The 22,103-nt window shown below is 39.5% G+C and overlaps 1 protein-coding gene across 3 annotated transcripts in view; it reads left to right on the top strand.

The window, feature by feature from the left end:
* The window catches only part of TAX1BP1 (Tax1 binding protein 1), an 86,370-nt gene that overhangs the window by 17,847 nt on the left and 46,420 nt on the right, over nucleotides 1–22,103 (top strand). For all 3 annotated transcript variants that reach the window (XM_059728887.1, XM_014603122.3, XM_006276938.4), the window contains 3 exons: nucleotides 3,687–3,789; nucleotides 10,378–10,565; nucleotides 12,399–12,557. In XM_059728887.1, coding sequence (XP_059584870.1) covers nucleotides 3,687–3,789; nucleotides 10,378–10,565; nucleotides 12,399–12,557 — 450 coding nt within the window. The remainder of the gene's footprint in view (nucleotides 1–3,686; nucleotides 3,790–10,377; nucleotides 10,566–12,398; nucleotides 12,558–22,103) is intronic.

Here is a 22,103-nt window from a genome sequence, read left to right as displayed (position 1 = left end):
GCCTCCATGAAGGGAGTGGAACATCAGTACGTGCCATAAGGTATACAATTATGGTTGTTGTCAACTTCACTTATTATTGTAGGCTTCTGTTGGTCATGGGGTATGCCATTCTTGGTGCTGTGACCATTTTGTGATAAGTACTTATTGTACAGTGCTATTGTATTTGCATTTTTTTTTCTTCTGCCTCCTTTGCGAACAGTCTGCCAGATGCTAACTAACTTTTAACTTCTGTTAAAGAAGCAGAGGTATAGACTTCTGAAGGATAATTCTCCAATTCTATGTATAATTCTGTTCAAAACCTTCATTAAGTTTTTAACATATACCACATCTTTTCCAGTATAGTAGAATATGTGAAGGATAATAAAGCTACTGTTATTCCATTGGGTACAATAACATAAACTGTGCATGTAGCTATCTTTGCATCTCCTGTGTGCTTCTGGGACCTGTTGCACATATACAAAGTTTGACAACTGGGCGATTAGTTTTCTTAGCCACTACTTTTTCACAGATGTTGTGCAGGAAATGTTCAAGTTAGGATGTTCCAGGAAATGGAGCAATCAGCTACTAGGTAGACTGACTATTGCCTTGTTGTATGGTACTTTAAGAAATAATTTCAAGTAAGAGTGGCTATTTAAAGCAGGGAAATAGATTCAAATAGAATGCTGGTGTAAACTGAGTTGAAGTAGAACAAGGACGATAGTTTCCGTTCTTTACAGTTTTTACTGGAAACTGGTTAAGAAGTTAGAAGTGGCTTCGCGTTTTATGAAAATGCCTATGTCATGGCAGGTGCTATATGCTCAGTGGCTGTTTAATTTCTAAATTCTAAAATTATGACTCTTCTCCAGTTTGATATATTCATTTTTTGTTTTTTAATCCAGTTCATTATTCTGTCTTCAAAAACCAAAACAATGTTGAAATAGTATGTGTAAGAGCAAAAAGAAGCTTCAGCAAAACAGTGCATTAAAAAAAGATAGGATTTGAAATCCCACAAAAGGAAAAGTGTATTTTATAAATGGTCAGAATGTAGGTCTTATACATTGCTAAGAAGTAAGGTAAACATAGATGCCTTCTTGGGAACTGGGAATATCATGGTCAACCTGTTACTCCTAAAGCACATCATCGTGTTTTGTTACGTAGAGTATTAACTCCAGGGCATTAGGTTTTAAACAAGCCTATGTAAGATTCCTGGCTGGAAGTATCCTGCAAGTCTTTCTTTACAGTTTTGATTAGTATTAGGCCGAGGATTAAGTATTTGGTTCCATTTTGAAGCTTGGATTTTCTTCCAGTTTCTTTTGGAGATGTCAACTTTGTGTCACTTAACTTTTCTTTATAATTGTTCCTCTTCCTTGGGCACGTCTGCACATGGCTGTCATTTAGTACTTCCTTCCTTATGGAAGTATTAAATGATGGTGAAGTTACAGCCTGTATTGCTTCATGCTGGTCTCGCATGGTTATTCTTGGCAGCTATGTCCCTGTAGCAATGTGCTATAATGATGGAGTGTGTTGCTATGGCACCGTAGCAGAGTCATGGTTTTTGCCAACGGATGCTACGGTGCTGTAGTGTCTTGTGTAGATATACCCTTGTGTTGTAGTGAAGATGGGAAATGCCATTTATGATCAAACCGGTTCAGTCTTATGTCCTTAACATTGGCCAATGCAGATGCTTAAGTAGTATAAAAAATATTGAAAGCATCCTGTAGTGGACAACTAGATGATAACATATCCAGAAATCTCTTGCTAATCTTGTCAGCTGTTAGTTGTCACAATAGCTGATGTTTACTGATCTGTATTCCTTAGTTTAATTTTTAAGTTCACAACATGATAAAATGGAGTGCATTTTCCTTCTGATTTTTTTTCATTATGCTCGTTGCTTTGTGATAATGGCTTTGAATTTATCCAGTTTTAGATTAATATTTTTTTTTTAGTTCATTCAAGACCTGACTTTCCATATAGTTTTTATGATGTGATAATTATTTTTCTCTTTTAAAGTGTAGTAACAAATGAGGGTGTAATTAGGGGTTCTATTTAAATGAATGGCAAAACGCCAGTGCCTCAAGTGGGTTAGAATTTTCATCTAAAGTTTTTTTTTTTTTTTTTTAATAGTCTTATCATATAGCTAATAGAAAGATTAAGTGTTTTAGTAAAATGTTAGTTTTGCTTACTACTCTTTTTGTAGTCACTAGATGGAAGCTCGTTTTAAAAAGAAAAAAATATCCCAAATCATATGAACTATAAGAAAGTAAACAGGTTGTAAATGAACCCAACATATTTTGATTTAAAAATGATAGTGCTAGATTGATGTTAAGTAATGTTTATTCAGGAAATATATATGAGAGAGGTATTTTTGTGGCTGATATCTTTTATTGGACTAACTATGGTTAGGGGAGAGGTTAATACAAGCTTTTGGATGCAATGTATTCTCCTCATACCTGAAAAAGAATGTATAACATTCAAAAGTTTGTCTGTCCTATACTAGTGATGTGAAAGGGTAAGTATATTTATTCTGGTAATCCATTACTGGCTAACATTTATCATGGGGCACAGTTCGGTGGGTGAGGGAAGTGGTGCAGTGCCTCAGGAAGGAGGAGGCAGCAGGGCAGGTAGGGGGGGGGGGAGGTGAATGGGTGAGGGGGGACCTAGTACCCATAGCCCATGAGAGTGGGGACCTAGTACCCATAGCCCAAGGAGGAAACAGTGTGCAGCCTAATGACTCGTCAGTTAAGAAATTAGCTGCTGGTTCACAGTTGATCCCTCCCAGCACAGTAGTGGCTGCAGCGGGCTGAGAGCCCCTCACCTGCTGCTGCTGCTCCTTGTAGCTTCATGTGGGCTGCATTGCCTTGCGGGGGTTGCCACCACTGCCTCCCCCCATTAAAGGCCCTGGGAAGTGGCTCCCAGCAGCAGCTGTCTGAGCTGCTGTGTTATTGGTTAACAGTTTAAACAATATAATTAGAGGAGGTTAAATGAATACTTTTTAAACAATATTTAAATCCCTAGTCTATACCAGCTATACATTGGGTCTAGTAAAATATATTACCTACCAAAATCTTCACCTCCATATTGATTTGAAAACACAGATGTTCAAAGCTACTATTCTTCTGAAATGTATTGTTCTGCACTGATTGGCAGAAGGACTTGAGACTACCTTTAATCTTATTTCTCTATTTATTTCTGCTTTTTCAGTGGAAAATATAGTGCTTCTTGCTCTGTGAAGCTCATTTCTTTTATTTTGATTGGGAAGGAGAGAGGACGATTGTGGGAAAGATGCAGTTAATCTTGATGTAGGTTGTTTCCTATCTAAAAAGGTTTAAGGGAATCTTAGTACAAACTTGAAATATCTTTCCGGTTTTTGCATTTACTAATGTCTGGGTAGAAGAGTCTAAATATATGTTATCAAATTGCGTTTTAATATATAGTGGAAAGTGTCTGCTGTTTAATTTTATATAGACCCCTTTATTGCATTAGACCTTTTTATTGCCTTGGGTAACAGCATAGTAAAATGTATACTGAATCTTTGGCATGCTTGTTAAAATATTCCTGATTTGTAAACATTGTTAAATCTATTTTTGTTGCATGTTGTTGCTAACATATGTATGTTTTATAGTTTATTGTAAAGGTCAGGTCATACAATCTTAACTGCATTCAACAAATTACTTTTCTTATGTTTTCTTGTTTTGTTGTTATTTTAGGTTGGCTGGAGTACTGCACGAGATTATTATACGTTTCTGTGGTCACCAATGCCAGAAAATTATGTGCAAGGATCAACTGTTAACTGTGTGCTGACTTTTCAAGGTGAGCAAGCACGTATTTGGTAATAGAGGGTCAACCTAGATGTGATATTACTTTTACATTTTAACACCAGTGATCAATTACACTGAAGTCCTGGCAGATGTGTTCTTTTTCTAGGTGTAACAGATAACTTTATTAGATGAGACCATGTGCTGATTAAGCTCTCATTTGTTCTTTCTTAGTCTTGTAAAGTTTTGCTAATTGTTGAAGAAAAACATAATAGAGCGAAACTTGTTCTTTTCAGGCTAACTTTTTCTCTCTTTCAAGCTTCAAAGAAATTATAATAATTGGTTTGTGACTTGGAATATTTTATGTAATGGCCCTCTGCATTTATAAAAAACAGATCGGGGAGAAGCTACTTTGTCTGAAAGCTTTATACAATAAGAGGAAAAGGAATTCAGATATTTATTTGCTTAATTGTTTTTGCTCTATGCCAGTATTTTAAAAAATTGCTCTGATGATCCTTTTTAAATTGATATGGATTCAAACCCTGACAAGGAATTATTGTCAAATTTTCAACTTTTTTCTTGCATGCTCCCTGAAGCATCATCTTCTGCTTCAGTCTCTTCTTTGTAATATACTTGTTTGTTATATTTTATGTTGGGGAAACAAATCTTCAAAATGCCCAAGTTCCATTTAAAATAGAAGTGAGTAAAGTCCCATAGAAAATGAGATGTTTGCAGTAAGTTGCCAGCTAGTTCAAAGAGGTTTGATTTCTAAAAATTGAATTTCAAAATTCACTGTTCTTCTTTTGTGAAAAATGATTTTGGGTAATAAGATATTGTTGATATTATTCTTTGGCTGTGATTTAGGTATAATTTTTCCTTGGGCAAAAACTCAAGACTTCAGTAAGGAATAGGAAATAAGGAATTCTTTGGTTACTTGTTGAAAGAGGACTGCATATATCTACTTTTTTTTGAGTTAGTCAGATTTGATTCTATACCCATCATGGAGAAAGAACAATAAATTGATTAATGTCATCATATGCTGCTTTAAAGACAAATACACATGGTTGTAATTGCAAAGTCAAATTGCAAATCAAAATAGAAAAGTGATTGCTAATCTTAAATTGCCTACATTTCCAAGTCTTATATTATTTCAGTGTTTATAGTGCATATTCACTATTTTTCTTCAAGAAGATTTTTGAAGCTAAAGATGACAAAACACCAGATGAACCAAATGGATTGATATTTGGAGGCATAATTTCTTGAAGATTTTGCTTACCCAACATAAAGATCCAGATCAGATGCATTATCTTCTCTGTTGCTTTATATAGGTGATCACAAGGAAGATGTTAGGTTGCCTTAATTTGGCTTGCTGTTGCTAAGAGGTTGCCAACCCCTGGTTTAGACAGATTTTGTAATGTACAACCAGTGTTTAGCCACTTCCAGAGGATCTGACCAGTTGATGAAGATATCGCTTGTTCTTGCACAACATTAGCTTTGTTTTAGTTTACTAAGAGTCAAGTTATGTCTAATAGGGGTGAAATCAGGGAGTTTGCAAATACTGTGTTTATTTAAATACAAGACAAGGTTTTTTCCTCTATCAGCATGGGGGGGAAAGCCCCTCATTTTATATTTGCATACAAGGAAACCTCATTAAATACATTGTCTTTCATTATACTGCTTCCAAAAGCACCCTGTGCTCGGTAATGGAAACGAACTGTGAAGTTGATTTAACTGCAGCCAGCACTGACCATAACTATAAACCACCTGGCCTATATTGGGTAAACCTGCTGATGGGTAAACCTTGTGTACATGTGTGTGGCCCTTAAAAAATGGGCTGGTGTTTCCTCCACATCAAACTGTCACCAGGTCTGGAGGTACTGCAATACCAGGCTGACACCAGGATGGCAACTAGCCCTGACATCTTCCTGTTGGTGTAAACAAAATTCAGTTTATTAGAAATTGTTTAAGTTCAAATGGCAAAGTTCAAAGCACAAGGAAATACAAAAAGACCCAAGCAGGGGAGCTACATAGTAGAGGATGGGGGTAAGGGTGAAAATGCAACTCAGTTACATATGAAACATGCAGCCAACTAAGCCTCTAGGTGGGGAGGTGGGAAGGGGGAAAAGGAAAGAGGGGGCATGACACTTAAAAGGCAGATAATATACAGGAGACCCCAAACAGCAATACCTCATTGTAATAGGGAGATGGTTCGGGAAACATATACAGTTACAAATAACATGCAGGATACAATTGGGCGGGTGGGAAAAAGTCCAGGCTTAAAAGTCCTTGGAGGCGATTTGGTGGAGCAGGGGTGTGTGGTCAGGTGCATCCCTCTGTGTCATTTCCAGCTGGTCGTCTGGTGGGGGTCCACATACTGGCTGTCGCGTGATGTGTTCTACGTAGATGTCCCTTGACCATTGAACGGTGTTGGGCACCATGAGGCACCATGTTAACTTGGTGTAATGGCAGGATATGTGGCAGGTGCGCAGGACACTGGTTGCTGGGGTCCCATCGTCTGAGCGCCCTGATGATCTGTGCCTCAACCAGACCATCATGTCGTATCCCCAGCTTCTCAAGGTGTCTGCCAGTGAATGGTACTTCTCTTGCTTCTGTTTTTAAGGCTTGATGAAAGCTTGCTGATAGTTCTTGAGCAAAAAGGTGACATCTACTATCACAGGACACTTGCTGTCCTCTCTGGTTACCACGATGTCTGGGTGCAGCTAGCTCTTGCAACCTGGAACAGTGCAGTTGATAGACACAGTCCCTGCTGAGGCCAGGATGGCCTTGTCCAGTTGGTCCTGAATGGCACATGTAGGGAAGAATCTCTGTCTTGTAGCCACAGTGTTAGCACCTCCTCTAATGGTTTCTGTACAAGATGGCACCATTGAGCAGCAGGCCACTGAGGCAGGTGTGGTGCATGAAGCACCAGTCCGCAAACTGCCTGAAGCTCCCACTAGGTATGAAATGGTTCCTTGCATCCCACTTTGAGGTGAGGTTGAAGACCGTACCCTGGTCAGATTTCGCCCTCAAGTTGCTGGAATACTTGACTCAGAAAGCGTCCTTTAGGAACCTCTCTGGGAGGGTCCTCAGGTAGGGGGTTACAGTGACGCAGCTGGTGCTAGGGGCTGGGAGCAGTGAGACTCCCAGCTTCTGGTGCTTCTTGGTCCAAATCCAGCTGCAGCTGATGTGCTTCCTGAGGCAGTGCGTGGTGGGCTTGGCTCCACAGCAAGGCAAAGTCCCTGCCATCTTAGCCAAACTGTCCTTCCAGTGAGCTGCTCAGGAAGGTGGCCAGGTCGTGTCCAGTGGGTTGCCTCATGATCCTCTTGTGGGCAGTCTCCTTCAGGGTGCCGGTGGCAATGCTGCTTACGGTCTCATCCAGGAAGGTCAAGAAGTGGAAGGTGCAGGTGATCGCTGATGTTGCAGAGGGCGCCCATGCTGGGCACCTTGGCACCTCTCTGCAAGTAGAGGACATGCAGGATCTCATTCTTGGCCCATGGCGGCAGGTGCTGGATCTTGTTGCTGGCCACTTCTTCAGCAGCTGCTGGATCTTGGTGTCCACCTTCTTGAGTGGGTTTTGGAAATCAGCGAGCCCCTCAGGACAAACGTGATGTAGGGAATGAGCAAAGTAAATAAATCAGAACTTTAATACAGCTGCAAATGGCTAGAGTAGGGGCAAAGTTTATCTTTTGTACCTTAAAGAACTTTGTTAGCCTTGCTTTGAGATGACAGACACAGTTCCGTTTTGATCTCAATCTGTTCAGTCATTGGGTTGTCCATTACTACTAACAGTGTAATTTTGTTTTAAATTTTTTAGCCAGTTTCATAGATTTCATAGACATTTGGTCATGTTAGGATTTTGTGAAATAAATGCCTGTCCACCAGTTCCTTTTACAGAGTTTACCAAATAGTCATGGGATGGAAGTGACTGTGGAGTTGTATTGAATTCAAAACACTAGTGACCTAAAAGTGAAAGAGAGCCTTCTTACCCTATTACCAGACCTTAGAGTGATCCAGTCCTCTAATATACAATGAAGCTTTAAGTAAAATCCCATCTGATAATTCTCTTGTTCAAAGTCCATCATTTATAAAAATAGATTTAGCTATTCTAACATTCATGAAATTTCCCAGTTGCATTCTGAAAAATATTTTAAACCCGATAATGTAAAATCATTAGAGATTACAGAAGCTTAATTTGACAAATTAAGGGAAAGAATCTTGTGCAGCATGCCCAAATTTTTGATTTAGCAATTGGGTGTTGTGGAAGAAGCATGTTTTCAATGCTGGAAACATTTTCCAAAATATTCTAAGTAGTTTTAAAATTGCTGTTGTTGAGCCAGCTTTAAAATGTGCTGGAGAGACTCTGCAGACTATATTCTGGTATTGGAACCTTTTTTGCAGTGGCTTCAGTTGAAACTGGTTTCAAGCAACCTGTGTTTTTGGAGAAATGTACCTGAAATAGACCTGTACAAGGAGTCATTATTGACAGTAAGGTGTTAGTTCCCAAATTGCAGTTTATTTCTGAATTTTTTTAAATGTAAAAACACCTTTTTTCCACTCATTAGTAAGCAATACGGAGGATCTGGTGAATGTATTTAAATAGTGTACATTGTTAACGTTGTCTATTAAGTAAATATGGTTAGCTCCTCCCTCTTCCCCCCCCCCCATATTTAGTGAAACTTGAATGCTGGGGAAAATTTTCCAGACTGCAAGCAGATGTTGCTCTTGTGCCACCATGAAGATTATGGCAGCACAAAATCCAAGCAAACATGGCCATGCCCCTTACCTTACCCAGAAGAGTGCCTAGGATTATTTGTGGTAATAGTTTGCGCCTCCTTTTTGCAGCAGATGCCTATTTGTTAATGGCTAGAGTGTACAGGTAGACAGGGGCTGCCTGCACTTTCCAGGTGCTCCTGATCCTGCAGGATAACAGGCCTGGGAGCCTGGTCCCAACCCAGGGCACATGTATACAGATGTGGAGTGGGAAACCCTCTGGGCTTATTTACTAGGGGTCTGTGAAACGGGCCATATTCAGAATTGGATTCCTGAACTGGGGACAGTGATTCAATTCATTGGTTTGGATCACTATCCCCGATTTCAATTCGGCTGAATCTGAAGATTTGATGCCGATTCAGAGAATTGGTGATTTGGCCATAGACCCAGCTTTAAACATTTTTTTTTCTACATACCTTGAGGTAAGAGACGCAGTTCGTGAATGCTGCAATGGTGAGGTGGATCAAGCATCCCATAGGAGCGTGGGGGGCGCCTTGCGTGCTTGGTGGCAGACCTGGAAGTACTTCTGGTCCACTTCTGGGTCCACCACTGAGCATGCAGGATTTCCCCCCCCCCCCAGTGCCCTCCCTGGCTCAGCAGTCAGCTGCGGGGGGACCCCGGGTGCCCTCCCAGACCCAGGAGGCACCAGTCGCAGGGCTGGAGGTGCACGGAGGGGCCTGCCAGCACACTCCCCGGCTGACCTGGAAGTGCTTCTGGTCCACTTCTGGGTCTGCTGCCGAGTGTGCTGAGGACCGCCCCTGCACTCTTGTGGGATGCTTCATCCTCCCCAGCATCTCCAGTATCTAAATTGAATTAATTAAATTTGAATACTTCTGACACAAGCTATGAATATTATTAAAGTTTATTAGGTAAAAGACAGAAGATTTATTCTCTTTTCAGAAAGTCCAGAAAAATCTTCTGGGCTTCTTTTTGTTCTCCATGACCAGCCATTAGGCTAAAAGTAGGAGGTAGGTTGTTTTTTTTTAATTCCTGATCAGAATCTTCCAGCAACTTTTGGATTATATCCTTACAGGTTCAGTTTTCCTTGTTGAACCTCACCCCCTAAAATAGCAAAATACAATTATGTCTATACTACAAAAAACTTACTGGCTAAAACTTGAGCTTTCTCCCAGCCCTGCTTTCGATTAGTCTCAAAAAGTGCAATTCAGGTAGGTGATTGTAAAATTTGAATATCGGTGTTCTTTCCAGGCATGTTTAAAAATTATATGTAGTTTGTCACCTTAGGTTTCACGTCTCTGGGAGCAAGGGACCATAGGCTGGTGGTGCTCTGAAACGGCTGTCCAAATGACCTCATTGTTTCCTTGTACTTCCCCTAGCCGTAGCTATCTGTTGCATTTTGTCTTATATGGAACAATAGGAACATAGAGCTAGATGAAATTTCTTGAAGTCATCTATTCCAACTCTGCTTAGGCAGGATCATCCCTGACTAAACCATCCCAGCTAAGGGTTTTCTAACATACACTCACAAACTTCCAGAGTGGATGACTGTACTACCCAAGTAATCTTTACATGTGGATTTTTAAGCCATTTGAGGCATCTTTTAATAATACAAATGCATAGATTGTTTTGTAAGCATCACAGGATACACAATGTTATGTATAAATGAGTTTAAATTACTTCTGGTATATTCAGAAACATGAACCTTCAGTCTTGTGCATAACAAAGGTATCAGACATGAATTAATAATTCACAGTTGGTCTTACTGCAGTTGAAACTAGCACAGATAAATTGTAATGCTTATTGTACAACAGGAACTTTCATAAGCTTATTCACATATTCTGTTTCTTTTTTAAATGTTTTTCCATGTTCTGCTTCCGAAATGTGTGGTGTTTTTTTTTTTTTTCCCTTTAAGGATATTATCTACCAAATGATGATGGAGAATTTTACCAGTTCTGTTATGTAACCCATAAGGGTGAGATCCGTGGAGCAAGCACTCCTTTTCAGTTTCGAACCTCTTCCCCTATTGAAGAATTGCTAACCATGGAAGATGAAGGAAATTCTGATATGTTGGTGGTGACCACTAAAGCTGGACTTCTTGAGGTTTGCTTCAACAAACATTCTAAAATACTATCCACATGCTTGTGTTATGTTTATTTCTGGCTTTTTCTAAAGAACTTGAATTCAGCTTCATAATTTTATAAAGAGTAACAGAGAATGTTTAAAAAACAAAACAAAAAAGGATGCTTAGCAGTCTTTAGTGCAGGACTCATTGCAGAAGATGCTTTTAAAATAAATACAGAAAATTTCATAAGTATCACAAGGTACAAATTATGCTGTAAAAGTCTCTCAGAAACATTGGACCTTCAACCTTTTGCGTCACGAGGTCAGCATGGCAGAGAGCATGCTATTAAAAAGTACATAGATTGTTGCCACCTTATTTCCTCCATTCCAAATGAATACATGATCCAAAGTATTCATTGTCACACTTTTTTGAAAATATATCTCTGTTCCACGTGAAAGTGCTCCAATGATAAAGCAGAAGAGAAATAAAAAGGATGTCAGTATTTGTGGAGAGCTGCATAGCCTGAAAATCAAATTTCAAATGCCTGGCAGATGGGTAGGAGTCTTATTTTCTTTAAGTAGTGTTCTGTTATCCTCTGCTTTACAACCACTAAATAGATAGATTTGTTTGTTATAATGAAGATATGCTGATGAATATTTAACACATTTTACTTGTCTCTCCTTCTATAGGTTGAAAAGTGAAGTTTCTTTGTTTGTGTGTGTGTAGTGGCTTAAAAACTACTTGGCATCTTCCTGTGCTTTCGTTTCTGACTTGCCTTCAGATGTCTTGTCCTTAATTACCATATACAAGACTCAAATACAAGACCAAGCTCCAAGCTTCCCCCATTCCCCTCCAATCAGCATGAGGAAAAAGCCTTTTATCTTATATTCAGGGCCAGTGTGCCAGGGGACAGGGAGAGGGGGCCCCTGTGCAGGATGCTTTGCCCCGCTCAGGCTGATTTGCCCCAAGCCGTGGGCCAAAGAAATGATGAAGAAGAACTCGGCTCACGATGGTGAAACTGGAAGTGGGACTTCTGGTTTTGCTTTTGCCATGTCCTTTGGATGCTGGTTAGTGGAGCTTTCCAGCTGATAAAGTGCTGGATAACACAGCTTTTGCTGTATTTAGATTCTGTACTTGGAAAATTCTAACAGATTTATACATTTTCCTTATATACAATTGAATTATTGGGTTGGGGTTTGTCTTATATTCAGGTCATCTTATATTTTAGTATATACACACTCACATGTAGACAAACATACTTGGTAGTTTAGGGATTTCAAAGGCTGGGGGAAAAGTTATACAGTGAAGAATCCCTGTCTAATCTTCTGTGCCTTGTTTGCTGTTTGGTGGAGAAATCGCCATTCTGATCCAATATGCATCCAAGATGGTAGAGAAAAAGAATATTTTTACTTGTAATTCTTGTCTGTGTTTCACCATCTCCTTCATTTTAGTTGTACATACTTTTAGGATTTTATGGAATTTTCTTGTGGAGAAATGGTAAGAATGCTGCTAGATAGATTTTAACTCCTCAGCTGTTGTTAACTTTGTATTAAAAACAATGGTTCTTCACCAAGGGTAGAGAAAATTTCACAAAAACTTGAGGGTAGATACGGCAAAATACAATTAAAATACAAGTTAAAAATGTGATTGGATATTAATTTGAATTAAGCTGATGCTTCTGAATTTCAAAAACTTAGGGAAGAGAAGATGGTGAGCTGAGGTAACAAAGAATGCTAACATTTTTTTCACTTGTGCTCATTATGCCCTTGTTTGCCTGACATAATGGAAAGGAATTACAGTAGTTTGTAGTTGCTTGATAGGAATTATGGGGGAAAAACAACTGCTAGAACACGCTTCTTCTGTTTTTATAGTTTAAAATCGAAAAAACAATGAAAGAAAAAGAAGAGTTGTTAAAGATAACTGCTTCTCTGGAAAAAGAAACAACACAACTGAGAGATCAAGTTGAAAGACTGGAAAAAGAACTTAACCATGAAAAGCAGAGATGTGACCAACTGCAGACAGAGCAAAAGGTAAGTTGTATAACTGATTAAAACTGACGCATAATGCCTGTAATCCACTTTTTTCAAGAACCAATTAAATTGGGTGAAAATCGACTATCAAAAAACTTCAGCAGTTGGATAGACATTTACACTAGAAATGTCAGTTCCTATTAACCTTCTGCCACTATTCCTTTTATTTTGTAAAATGGTTAAAATACTTCAGGTTTTTGGTACCAGGCTTGGCAGAATAATCGATTAACAATTGTTACCAGATGTTTAACGTTTAATTGTAGAGTTCAGACTGGGAAAACTAGTTGATAATTTAAAGTTTGCTTGTGTTACTATAATATATGAAGAAAATATTCTGAGGTAATTCATTCTAAGAAATAAGTTCATAGGACACAGCAGTAGAAGGTTTGAGGAAATCAAATTTTTGGTCATTGAGAAACTTCAAGTCTCAGCAGGCAGTACTGTTGTAAAAAAATTGAAGGAATGAAAAGTTGTTGAGGTGGCTTTTCTGAGGGGCTTGTCAGATCTAAGAATAACAGACACTGATATTAAATTAGGAATAGCAGAGAAAACTTTAAAAATTTAAAGTGTTGTGTTTAGGCCAGCTTTGCCAAGGAAATATGCAAGTAGCAGATAAGCTAATTAAATTAATTAGGAGTACATACATCTTCACATGTATTTTGGAGGAAACAACATACTCGAGAGAGAGTCCTAACCAGTTATTAAAATATATTGCTTTTTATTATTTTGGGAAAATAAACATAATATAGACAACTTTGAAGCAGCGATATAACTTAGTGGTGGAAAAAAGTAGTTCATAGCGTTTCTGAAATGTTAATGCACAGATCAACAGTTCTGAGTGGTATACATTCAGTAATCAGGAGAGATTCTACTCATGATTTTGCTTAAAAATTGCAATTTACTTAGGAGAAGTCATGATAAAATGGACAGGTACAAAAGATTCAGAGGATAAAAATTTACCAATTTTGAATTATGGAAAAAGCTGCAATCTGTCAACTATTGTCCAGTGAATCTAACTTAAGCTTTTGTTAAAAAATGTAACAGATAAATAACTCTTTAGAAGATGAGCTGGGAAGTGGAAAATTGTGGTCATTTGAATGCTTATACATGTCCTTAGCTTCAAGCATGTATGTAAACCATTTAAATAATCCCACGGATTTCATATTCTTAAAGGGCATGATTACATGGTTGCAGAATGAGAACTTAATGGATAAAATCATATGCACTAGGTATCTGTTTATATGTTGACTACTGTGGTATCGAGGTACTTCAGTAAAATATCTGAAAAGAATTTCTCATCCAAATTTGGTTTTGAATATAAATGTGGACTGAAAATATGGAGGACTGTACAAAAAATGTAATGAAGACAATGCATTGAATTGGGGGTAGCTTTAAAAGGCAAGATAGATTTGCATTTTATAGACCTGCAGCCCAAATGCGTGGCCCAAATCTTATAGACCAAATATGGCTTGTGGAGCTCTGGGTCTCCCTGTGGGTTAGGAAATTTGGTGGTGTGGCAGCAGTCGCCATTTAATACTGCCATCCTCCCCCACTGCCAAATTCCCATGCTCCCTTCTCCCTGTGCAGTCAGATTGGGGCTAGGCTCCTTCCTGCCCCTCTCCACACTGCTGGATGGAGTCCCACCATGCTTGCCCCGGGTGCCAAATCAGAGCTGCTAGCTGGATCTGGCCTGTAGATGGACTGGGCAAAGACCATCTGGCCTTCCAGGGAAGAATGTTGAGCGCTGCTATTAAAGGCCAACTAAATCACAGATGTATAGCACAGGCTTTCATAAGCAGTGGGCTTGCTTCATCAGATGCTGTGAAAGGACTGCAGGAAGCAGAGCTTCTAAATAGAACGCAGTGATCAGAATACAAATGGCAGAGAAGGGGGAAGGAAAAAAAGGAGGGGGACCACTGAGAGAGGCAAGGTGCATAAGACAGAAAAACAAAGCAGTTGACGTGCTGAGGGACCATTGGCAATGCAGTACGGGGCACATGCTCCCCCTCCCCCAGATTACTGCGCTTATGGTGGGGTGTAGACACGGGGCTGGGGCCAGCACCTGGCAGCTGCAGTGGTGGTGCAGAGTTGTACCTCCCCACTGGCAGCACTTCACACAAACATGGGGGTTATAAGAGTTAATCCAGGTAATAAAATGATAATCCATAGTCTTGGTTTAGACCAGGGCTGTCCAACTACTAAGCCAGTGGTTCTCAACCTTTTTAGACTCAAGGCACCCTTGGATAGTCTTGAGACACCCCTCAGAACTTGCCAGCTCTTAGTTTTCACCTGTTTTGACTAGAGAAAAAAAAAAAAGCAATTCTCTTGCAAAGAACATAGACCACAACAGGTAAAAATGTTTTTACCACTATGGGTTCTTATTTGATATCTCTGGGTTTATCACACAAGTCATGTTTGTACACCTAACAGTGCTAATATTGTGTGGCATTCCACAAAATCCTGTGGCACCCTAGTTGAGAATCGCTGTTCTAAGCGGTCAGAGGTTGCATACCCTGTGGGTTCTACCAGCATAAGACAGGGTCTCTCCGGGCTGCATGCTGTGTGGGTGCCCTAGCTTCCCCAGCTGTGGGCTCCCCTGCTACACCGTACTGCATGAGAGCCGTGGGCTGCGCAGTGCCATCATGCTCGCTGGGGCAGGAGCAGGAAGTGGAAGCCTGATGAGGGAGGGAGAGCCTGGAGACCTTGGTTGGCTGTTGCTGCAGCCAAACCAGTAGGGGAAGCAGTGGCTGTGTGGGAACCCAGGCGCAGCAAATTTTAATCCCTTGTGAGCTGCATGCGGCCTCAGGGCCACTGGTTGCTCTAAACCAGGGCTGTCCATCTGGATGATGTCTTGTTCCGTAATTTCCCGTTCAAGTGTTAAGTGTGATGCCGCAGAGATGGTAATTAAAAAATATATTCAGCACTTCTGTTAATGATTAAAGGAAATAAATGCATTGAATTTTCTGATTGTGCAAATTCAGATGGATTATGAACATTGAGGAGGGAATGCTGTTTGCCTGCAGGCCTAAGAAGTAGATAGCAAAGAGGGCAAGAAATAAACACTCCAAATTCCATTTCCATGTTTTATATGTATATTACTGGCATTATTTGAAGAACTTGAATTATGTGTTATAAAATTATGAAACAGAACAGAGGCATTCAAAAAAAACTTGTGATATCTAGCAGTCCCTTTTAATGCAGGGCTCATTGCAGAAGATGCTTTAAAACTAATATGGAGATTAGATTTATTGTCTTACACTCATCCAGGCTAAGGGGAAGATGTATTGAAACAGAGATGGATTTAAAGAAATCCATGGGGCATTTCTGTTTATGGGGCATAGACAGACTTAACAATTATATTGCTATCAAGGTAGGGTGTGCAGATATAACAGCTGTATTATGTTTGTTTCATTTGGGGTCAAAGGTAGAATGATTTAACTAACTTCTATTGCTGGGGATCTTGCAGATGTACTGGATGCATCATAACAGCTGATGGAAGTTCCCCCTCCCTTTTTCAAAAGTTAAAAGGTACATTTGTCCATACCTGTGGTAAATAATACACCTGTGTGTGGCATATGAACATGAGGGGATTTTTTGTTTTGTTTAATAAAAGCCACTGAAGTGGGAAAGGCAGTATAACTTATACCTTGAATGAATTGGAGTTCTAAAGTGATTTTTTTTTTTTTGTACTGGTGTGATGTAGTAGATTTATGATGTGGGCTTCATAAAAAAGAAAAGAAAAGACAAGAGCACATGTTCTTAAGTTGCTCTGGAAAATGTACTGTGGGGAACAATTTTCCACAAGGAGGTAAAAGTGGAGATGGGTATTAACTTTGCTTCCGTTTGTTTTGAGTGGAAATTGCATGCAGGTTTTGTTTTTGTGCACACAAATTATATGCACAAAAGCACATGCAAGTATATAGGAATGTGTGCTCATGCAATTATGCACACAATTAAAAATTTGCATCTATAACTACCTTTTATTCTTCTAAATGTCTACTTCACTAGAACTTACTAATTTCTTTTTTTGTCTCCTGTTGTGCCAGTTGACCCCATAAAAATGTCTAACTCTTGTATTTGAAGTATGTCAGGTAAATAATTGAGCCAGTATTGAGGAGTGCAATCCACACCAGTCCCATAAAGTTTAAAAAAAACACTTATCGAACAGGATTTTACTGTAAGCTTTAGTTGGGCAGAATGGATAGGGTTAAACTGTGAAAAAGTGTACAGAATAGGGTTTGCTTCAAAAGGGTTGGGGTTTTTTTGTTTTTTTTTGGGGGGGGGGGTTGGGTTTTTTTGGTTTTGTTTGGTTTTGTTTTTTTCCTCTCTTCTAACCTTTGCTCACCTGTCATTATTAAAACACAGGTAAAACCCTGTTCTAATTTAGTTCAATGGCAAAACTTCCATTGTGTGTAATAATTCTATAACCTGGAGAGAAGAAGGAATGAATAGTTTTGGTTTATGGTTTAGTTTTGACAAGCTTTTTTTTGCAGCAGAAGAGTCCTGTGCTAAATATTAGAAGTAGAAAAAGCTCAACTCCCTTGATTGGAGAGTGAGGCTGGGTCCCATCAGTAGTAGGATTAGATAAGAAATGTTTTTCTAATTTTTGTTTTCACTTCTGTTTTCCATACCCGTTCAGTTTCCAGTTCTATTGTGCTAGCATTCTGTTAATTTCTCCACTATGACCTTTTATTGCGTCTCCAATATCATTTGTTTTCTTCAGTATTACAGATGATATACACATCTGAAGAACTTGTGTTATTCAGGTTTCAAATTAGTTAAAACAACACAATTTGTTCTTAAGCAGAAAACTTACTAAAATAGTAATGTGTTGTACTTTCTGTCCAGTATTTTGAAACCCAAAGGTGCTGTTTTTCTAAGGATTTCATTCAGTACTGGGATAATAATCATATAATCATACTTACGATTAGAGTCTAATATGTGAGTTATCTTTGATTTAAGAACATATGCAAGGAGTTAAAGGATGACTTAAAATTATTTTTTGGACAACAGCTGCACTGTACTCAGTTTAATAGCAATAACTGGGTTGTATTTTTTTCTGTGGTTTACAACAAGATTAGTTAAATAAGCAGGTCAGTGTGGCTGGACAAGTTTTGAGGGAAGCAGGTAATAAACCTAAGCAATCCATTAATTCAGCTGTCTTTTATAAAACCACATAGAACAATTTTGACATCCAAAATGTAGAATAAATGGAGTGCGTTTATAGCTGTATTGCATGTAACAAAGTGATGTACATGTGAATGTGGTATGTGCTTGTAGTTTTACCCTAAAGTAGATAGATTGTTTTTAAAGAAATATGCAGGTTTGTCTGTCAGTGGTTAGATAGGGCATTTATACATATACATTTGTCTGCTCCTGTAGGGCATTTATACACATGCACGTGTCAACTGCATGTAGTAAGTATGTCAAAACATCTTTTTCCTTTCTTTTAAGAATGTTGTGGTTTTTCTGTGCTCTGCTTCTGTATACTGCTTTCACAAAGAGCAGGGAAATGTATGTGTCTCGATTGGGCACTGAGGAAAATACACAGGAGCCCTGATCTCTCTTGTCAGATGATCAGAACTGGTGGACTGTACCTCACCACTTAAGTGGTTGCCTAAAGCTGTTTTTCCCCACACACCTAGTTGAGGGTTGTCTGCCATGTTGAGTGATGCTGTTTTCTGTGGTGGAAACAGGAAGTTGAAAGGGGGATTGCTCTTTCCCAAATTTATGAGGGTTTCCATTGTTAGCCAAACAAACTCCATTGTTTCTGAGCTCTTGCATATATTGAGTAGCTGAAGGAAATATTAGCTTTGTTGTCACTTCACCACATGGCATTTTGGAGGATTGAAGGAACAGGCCAACCTTTCACACTTTCCTTGTGGAAACTTTGGTGCTTCTCAGCCCTAGAGAGAAGTTTGGGAATTGGAGAAGAGAAGCTGGCCCTTGCCAGTAGGTTGTCATGGTGTCTGGACCCATGGATAGGTGCTGGGGAAACTACGTTATCCAACTATGGCATCCATAAACTTCAGCTCCTTGTTGCTTTAATCATGCGGAGAGCATTTAATTCCTTAGGCTGAACTATTTTTCATTTCACCTTAAGCACCTCTGGCATGCTTTGAGATCCTTTCAAGGGTGATGTGGGATGCCATGCAGCATTATCATGTTTAGGGGTACAAATGTAATTCACAAGACAAACTCCGAGATTTCAAATAGGAAGTCACAGTATTGAAAATATTTTAATCTGTTGAGATTTCTGAGTTCTTTGCAACAAAAGAATTGATATATTTTTCTGTAGTCAAAAAAAAAAGTGAAAACTAAGAGCTGGCATTTTCCAGGGGGTGCCTTGTGTCTAAAAAGGTTAAGAACCAGTGCTGTAGAAGGTCCTGGGAGAGACCCCCAGTGTTCACATTATTCCTTGTATGTTTTCTCTCTTTCTCCAGAGAGGCAGAGATGGAAGAGAGCCTATGTTGATTCCTTTCCTAGCTTCGTAAAGAAGCCCGGGAAGCAGGAGATAATGTATTGTCCTTGCTCATTAGAGGGGTTCAGAGGAGCCCCTTTCTTCTTAATGTTCTAGGGAATAATCTTGGTAGTGGAATATGCTTCAAACTGCTTTTCTTTGTGTCTCTCTTCCCTGCCTCTGTTCAGAATTCTTAATAGCACCCTTCTCTGACTTCTGGTGGTGATGAAGCCTCCCAACAGATACTGTTTTCTTTTTCTGGTATTCCTTTCAACTCCTGCAGACTGTCACAATTTCTGTGTGTTTGTATTTTATACTTTTAAATGTGGTTTTCGAAAATTGGACCTTAAAGATAAGTTGAATCCATAGTTAGCCATCTCGGTAAGAAGCATGACCTTCAAAAGTGCTGAGTACCAGCAACTTTCACTGACCTCCGGAAAGTCTTGATGTGAATGTGTAAAAAGTCACATAATTACTTTTTATTAAATGAGTTGCACACAATATTCAACTAGTGCAGATAGACTGTTTAGCAATTTGTTAGGACTGTGCCTGAACTTGCAGGGTGTTGCAGGAATTTGTGTTGCTGGAAATGGACATGAAGCAGCGTCAGATTTAATTGTAAATATACTGATAAAGCATTTAAATATTTTTCTCTAACATTACTATATAAATAATGAAGGTGGTTTACCTATAGCAGCCAAAATTTCACACAGTGACATAAAAAGACTTCACATTTCCTTGAATTACTCCTGAAGAGTGGCTTTATGATGGGAAGATTTTCCCATTATTTCATTGTCTAAATGACTCTCTGTCTTTTACAAATGTATAAAGTCTGTACCATCCTTCCTCACATGCCATGTCTGTTCCTTTTCCTTTTTCCTGTTTACTTCAGTCAAGCACTGCCTTATATCTCTGTCCAGTCTTATTGCAGTGGGTGAACTTTCCTTTTCTAAAACCCTTACTCTCTTGATCAGCTTTCTTGCATCTTTCCCTCATGAATTCTTTACCTTGAAATCCTCTTTTCTTCTATGCCCTATTAATTCCTCTCTCCATCTTAGTAGGCTTGTAAGAAGCTGTTTATCTGGAAGATCCTATGTAAAACAAGTTAATCAGGCCTGTTATATATTTTTTTTTTCACTGACAAATTGACTATAAGAACATGTACGTGTTCTTGGTACTATGAAGGTTTAGATATCCCTAATTTTGAAAAGGGCTTGTTTGTGTGTATATCTCTTACTTCAAACAGCTATTCCTAATTGCTTTAGGAAACTATTACTTAGCAAACCAAAAGTCTGCATATGCTATGCTACTGTTAGTTTTAGAATTAATAATTAAAAAAGGCCTTTCCTATCCAGATTTTTAGTGGAAACAAATATTTGCCAGGCATGAAGCTGTAGAGTTGTTCCTGGAGATGCTGAAACATTTTATCGCTCTTAGCCTCATGTGGTACCTTAAAGATTAGGTAGCTTTCTTTTTGTTTCTCTAAAGCCAGATTTGAATCTTCTTTACATTTCTATAAAGTTTATCTAACTTTAGTATTTCTAAGTAGTATCTGCACCATTGCTTTATAATTTAGTAGGCTTCAACATAAAATCTGCCATTTTTTCATTTATATTGCTACAGAAAGACAAAACAAAGTATATGCATTTTACATTAATTCAGTTATCAAAATGCCATGATCTATGCTTTGTACTTATGGTAATGTGTTATGCTAAGCTTAAGATTCTTGAGAAAAGGAAAGCTCACCCTGTTAACATTTTCCCAGGTTACTCTTGCATGTTTCCAAATTCTATTTGCGTATGTTGTAGTGAGACTCATTTTTCATACTACTTTGCATTATTGGAAATACTAGTGCAGTGTATTTCAGAAAGTTATTATAATGTTTTATGCCGAATCTTAACTCATTACCTTCTAGGATGGCACAAATTGGCTATGGAAGTATTTTCAATAGGTATTGAATGACTAATTCTTGAAATAATGTAACTAATGACTTGGTTCTTGCTATCCCTTGTCATTCATTAAGCATATGTCTTTCTGTTGTATCTCTGTGCTTACAGTTATCTTTGGCATAATAAAAGACTTTCTAGCATACTTTCCTTAGTGTTTGTATAAATTTTAAAAAGTCATTAGTGCTCTGTTTTTATTAAGCATGCGACTTGTATTAAAGAACTAAGGGAGATGTAGCAGGAATTGGTTCTTTTTCTTTTCTTTCTCACAAATGGTTATTTTAATAGAAGTTCCAATACTGCAGTACTTTCCAAATTGTCAGCATAGGGAGAGATTTGGATTTTCAGAGGCCGCTTGATTAAGAGGACAGTAGGAGGATTCCTGTGTGTGAGAATCTTGCCAGAAATGCCTGGTGTCTGTTGTGGAACAAAGTGTAGCCTCTGCATTCTCTCTTATGCCAGCATAGCTGTCCGTGGACTTAATCAGTGGCATGAAGTTGGCTGCCTAGAAAGTAAAGGTTTGTAATATTGGTTACACCTGGTCTTCAGGGGTATGCCCTACCCCAGGGGCGGGCAGTTATTTTGAGGGGAGGGCCGCTTACCCAGTTTTGGCAGGCTGTCGAGGGCCACATGGGTAGCCCTGCCCCTTGACAGGTGCCCCTCCCCTTGACAGGTGCCCCGCCCCCTGGTCACTATCTTGGGACCAACGTCCCAATGTCTTGGGACCAATGTCCCAGGGCCAGCACTGGTGGGGCCCAAAACGGGGTGCAGGCCGGCAGGGGTCCGTGGAGATGGGCTAGGCTCCACCAGCAGGGAGGGGGGAGCTGGCCCAGCTCCATAGAGTCCCTGCTGGCTGGGACCCCACGCTCCTGCCACCCTGTTCTGGGCCCCGCTGGCATTGGCCCTGGGACACCGGTGCGGGCCCTGTGCTCCCCCTGGCTCGCCACCTGCTCACACCCAGTGCCCCCAGCCCCACAGTACAGGCGGGAGGCAGTGCACAGGGAAGCTGGTGCTGAGCGTGGGTAAAAATGGCCCTTCACCTGCCCCATGGCTGGCGCCCCACATTGCAGGTGCTCGCAGCCCACATGGGGCTGTCCAAAGCAGGCACAGGCAGCCCCAGGCTGGCTGTGAGCAGCTGCA

This window comes from Alligator mississippiensis, chromosome 5 (assembly GCF_030867095.1).
Source record: "Alligator mississippiensis isolate rAllMis1 chromosome 5, rAllMis1, whole genome shotgun sequence".
Lineage (NCBI taxonomy): Eukaryota > Metazoa > Chordata > Crocodylia > Alligatoridae > Alligator > Alligator mississippiensis.
Note: the sequence above shows the minus strand (reverse complement) of the source record. Positions and strands in the feature narration are given on the sequence as shown.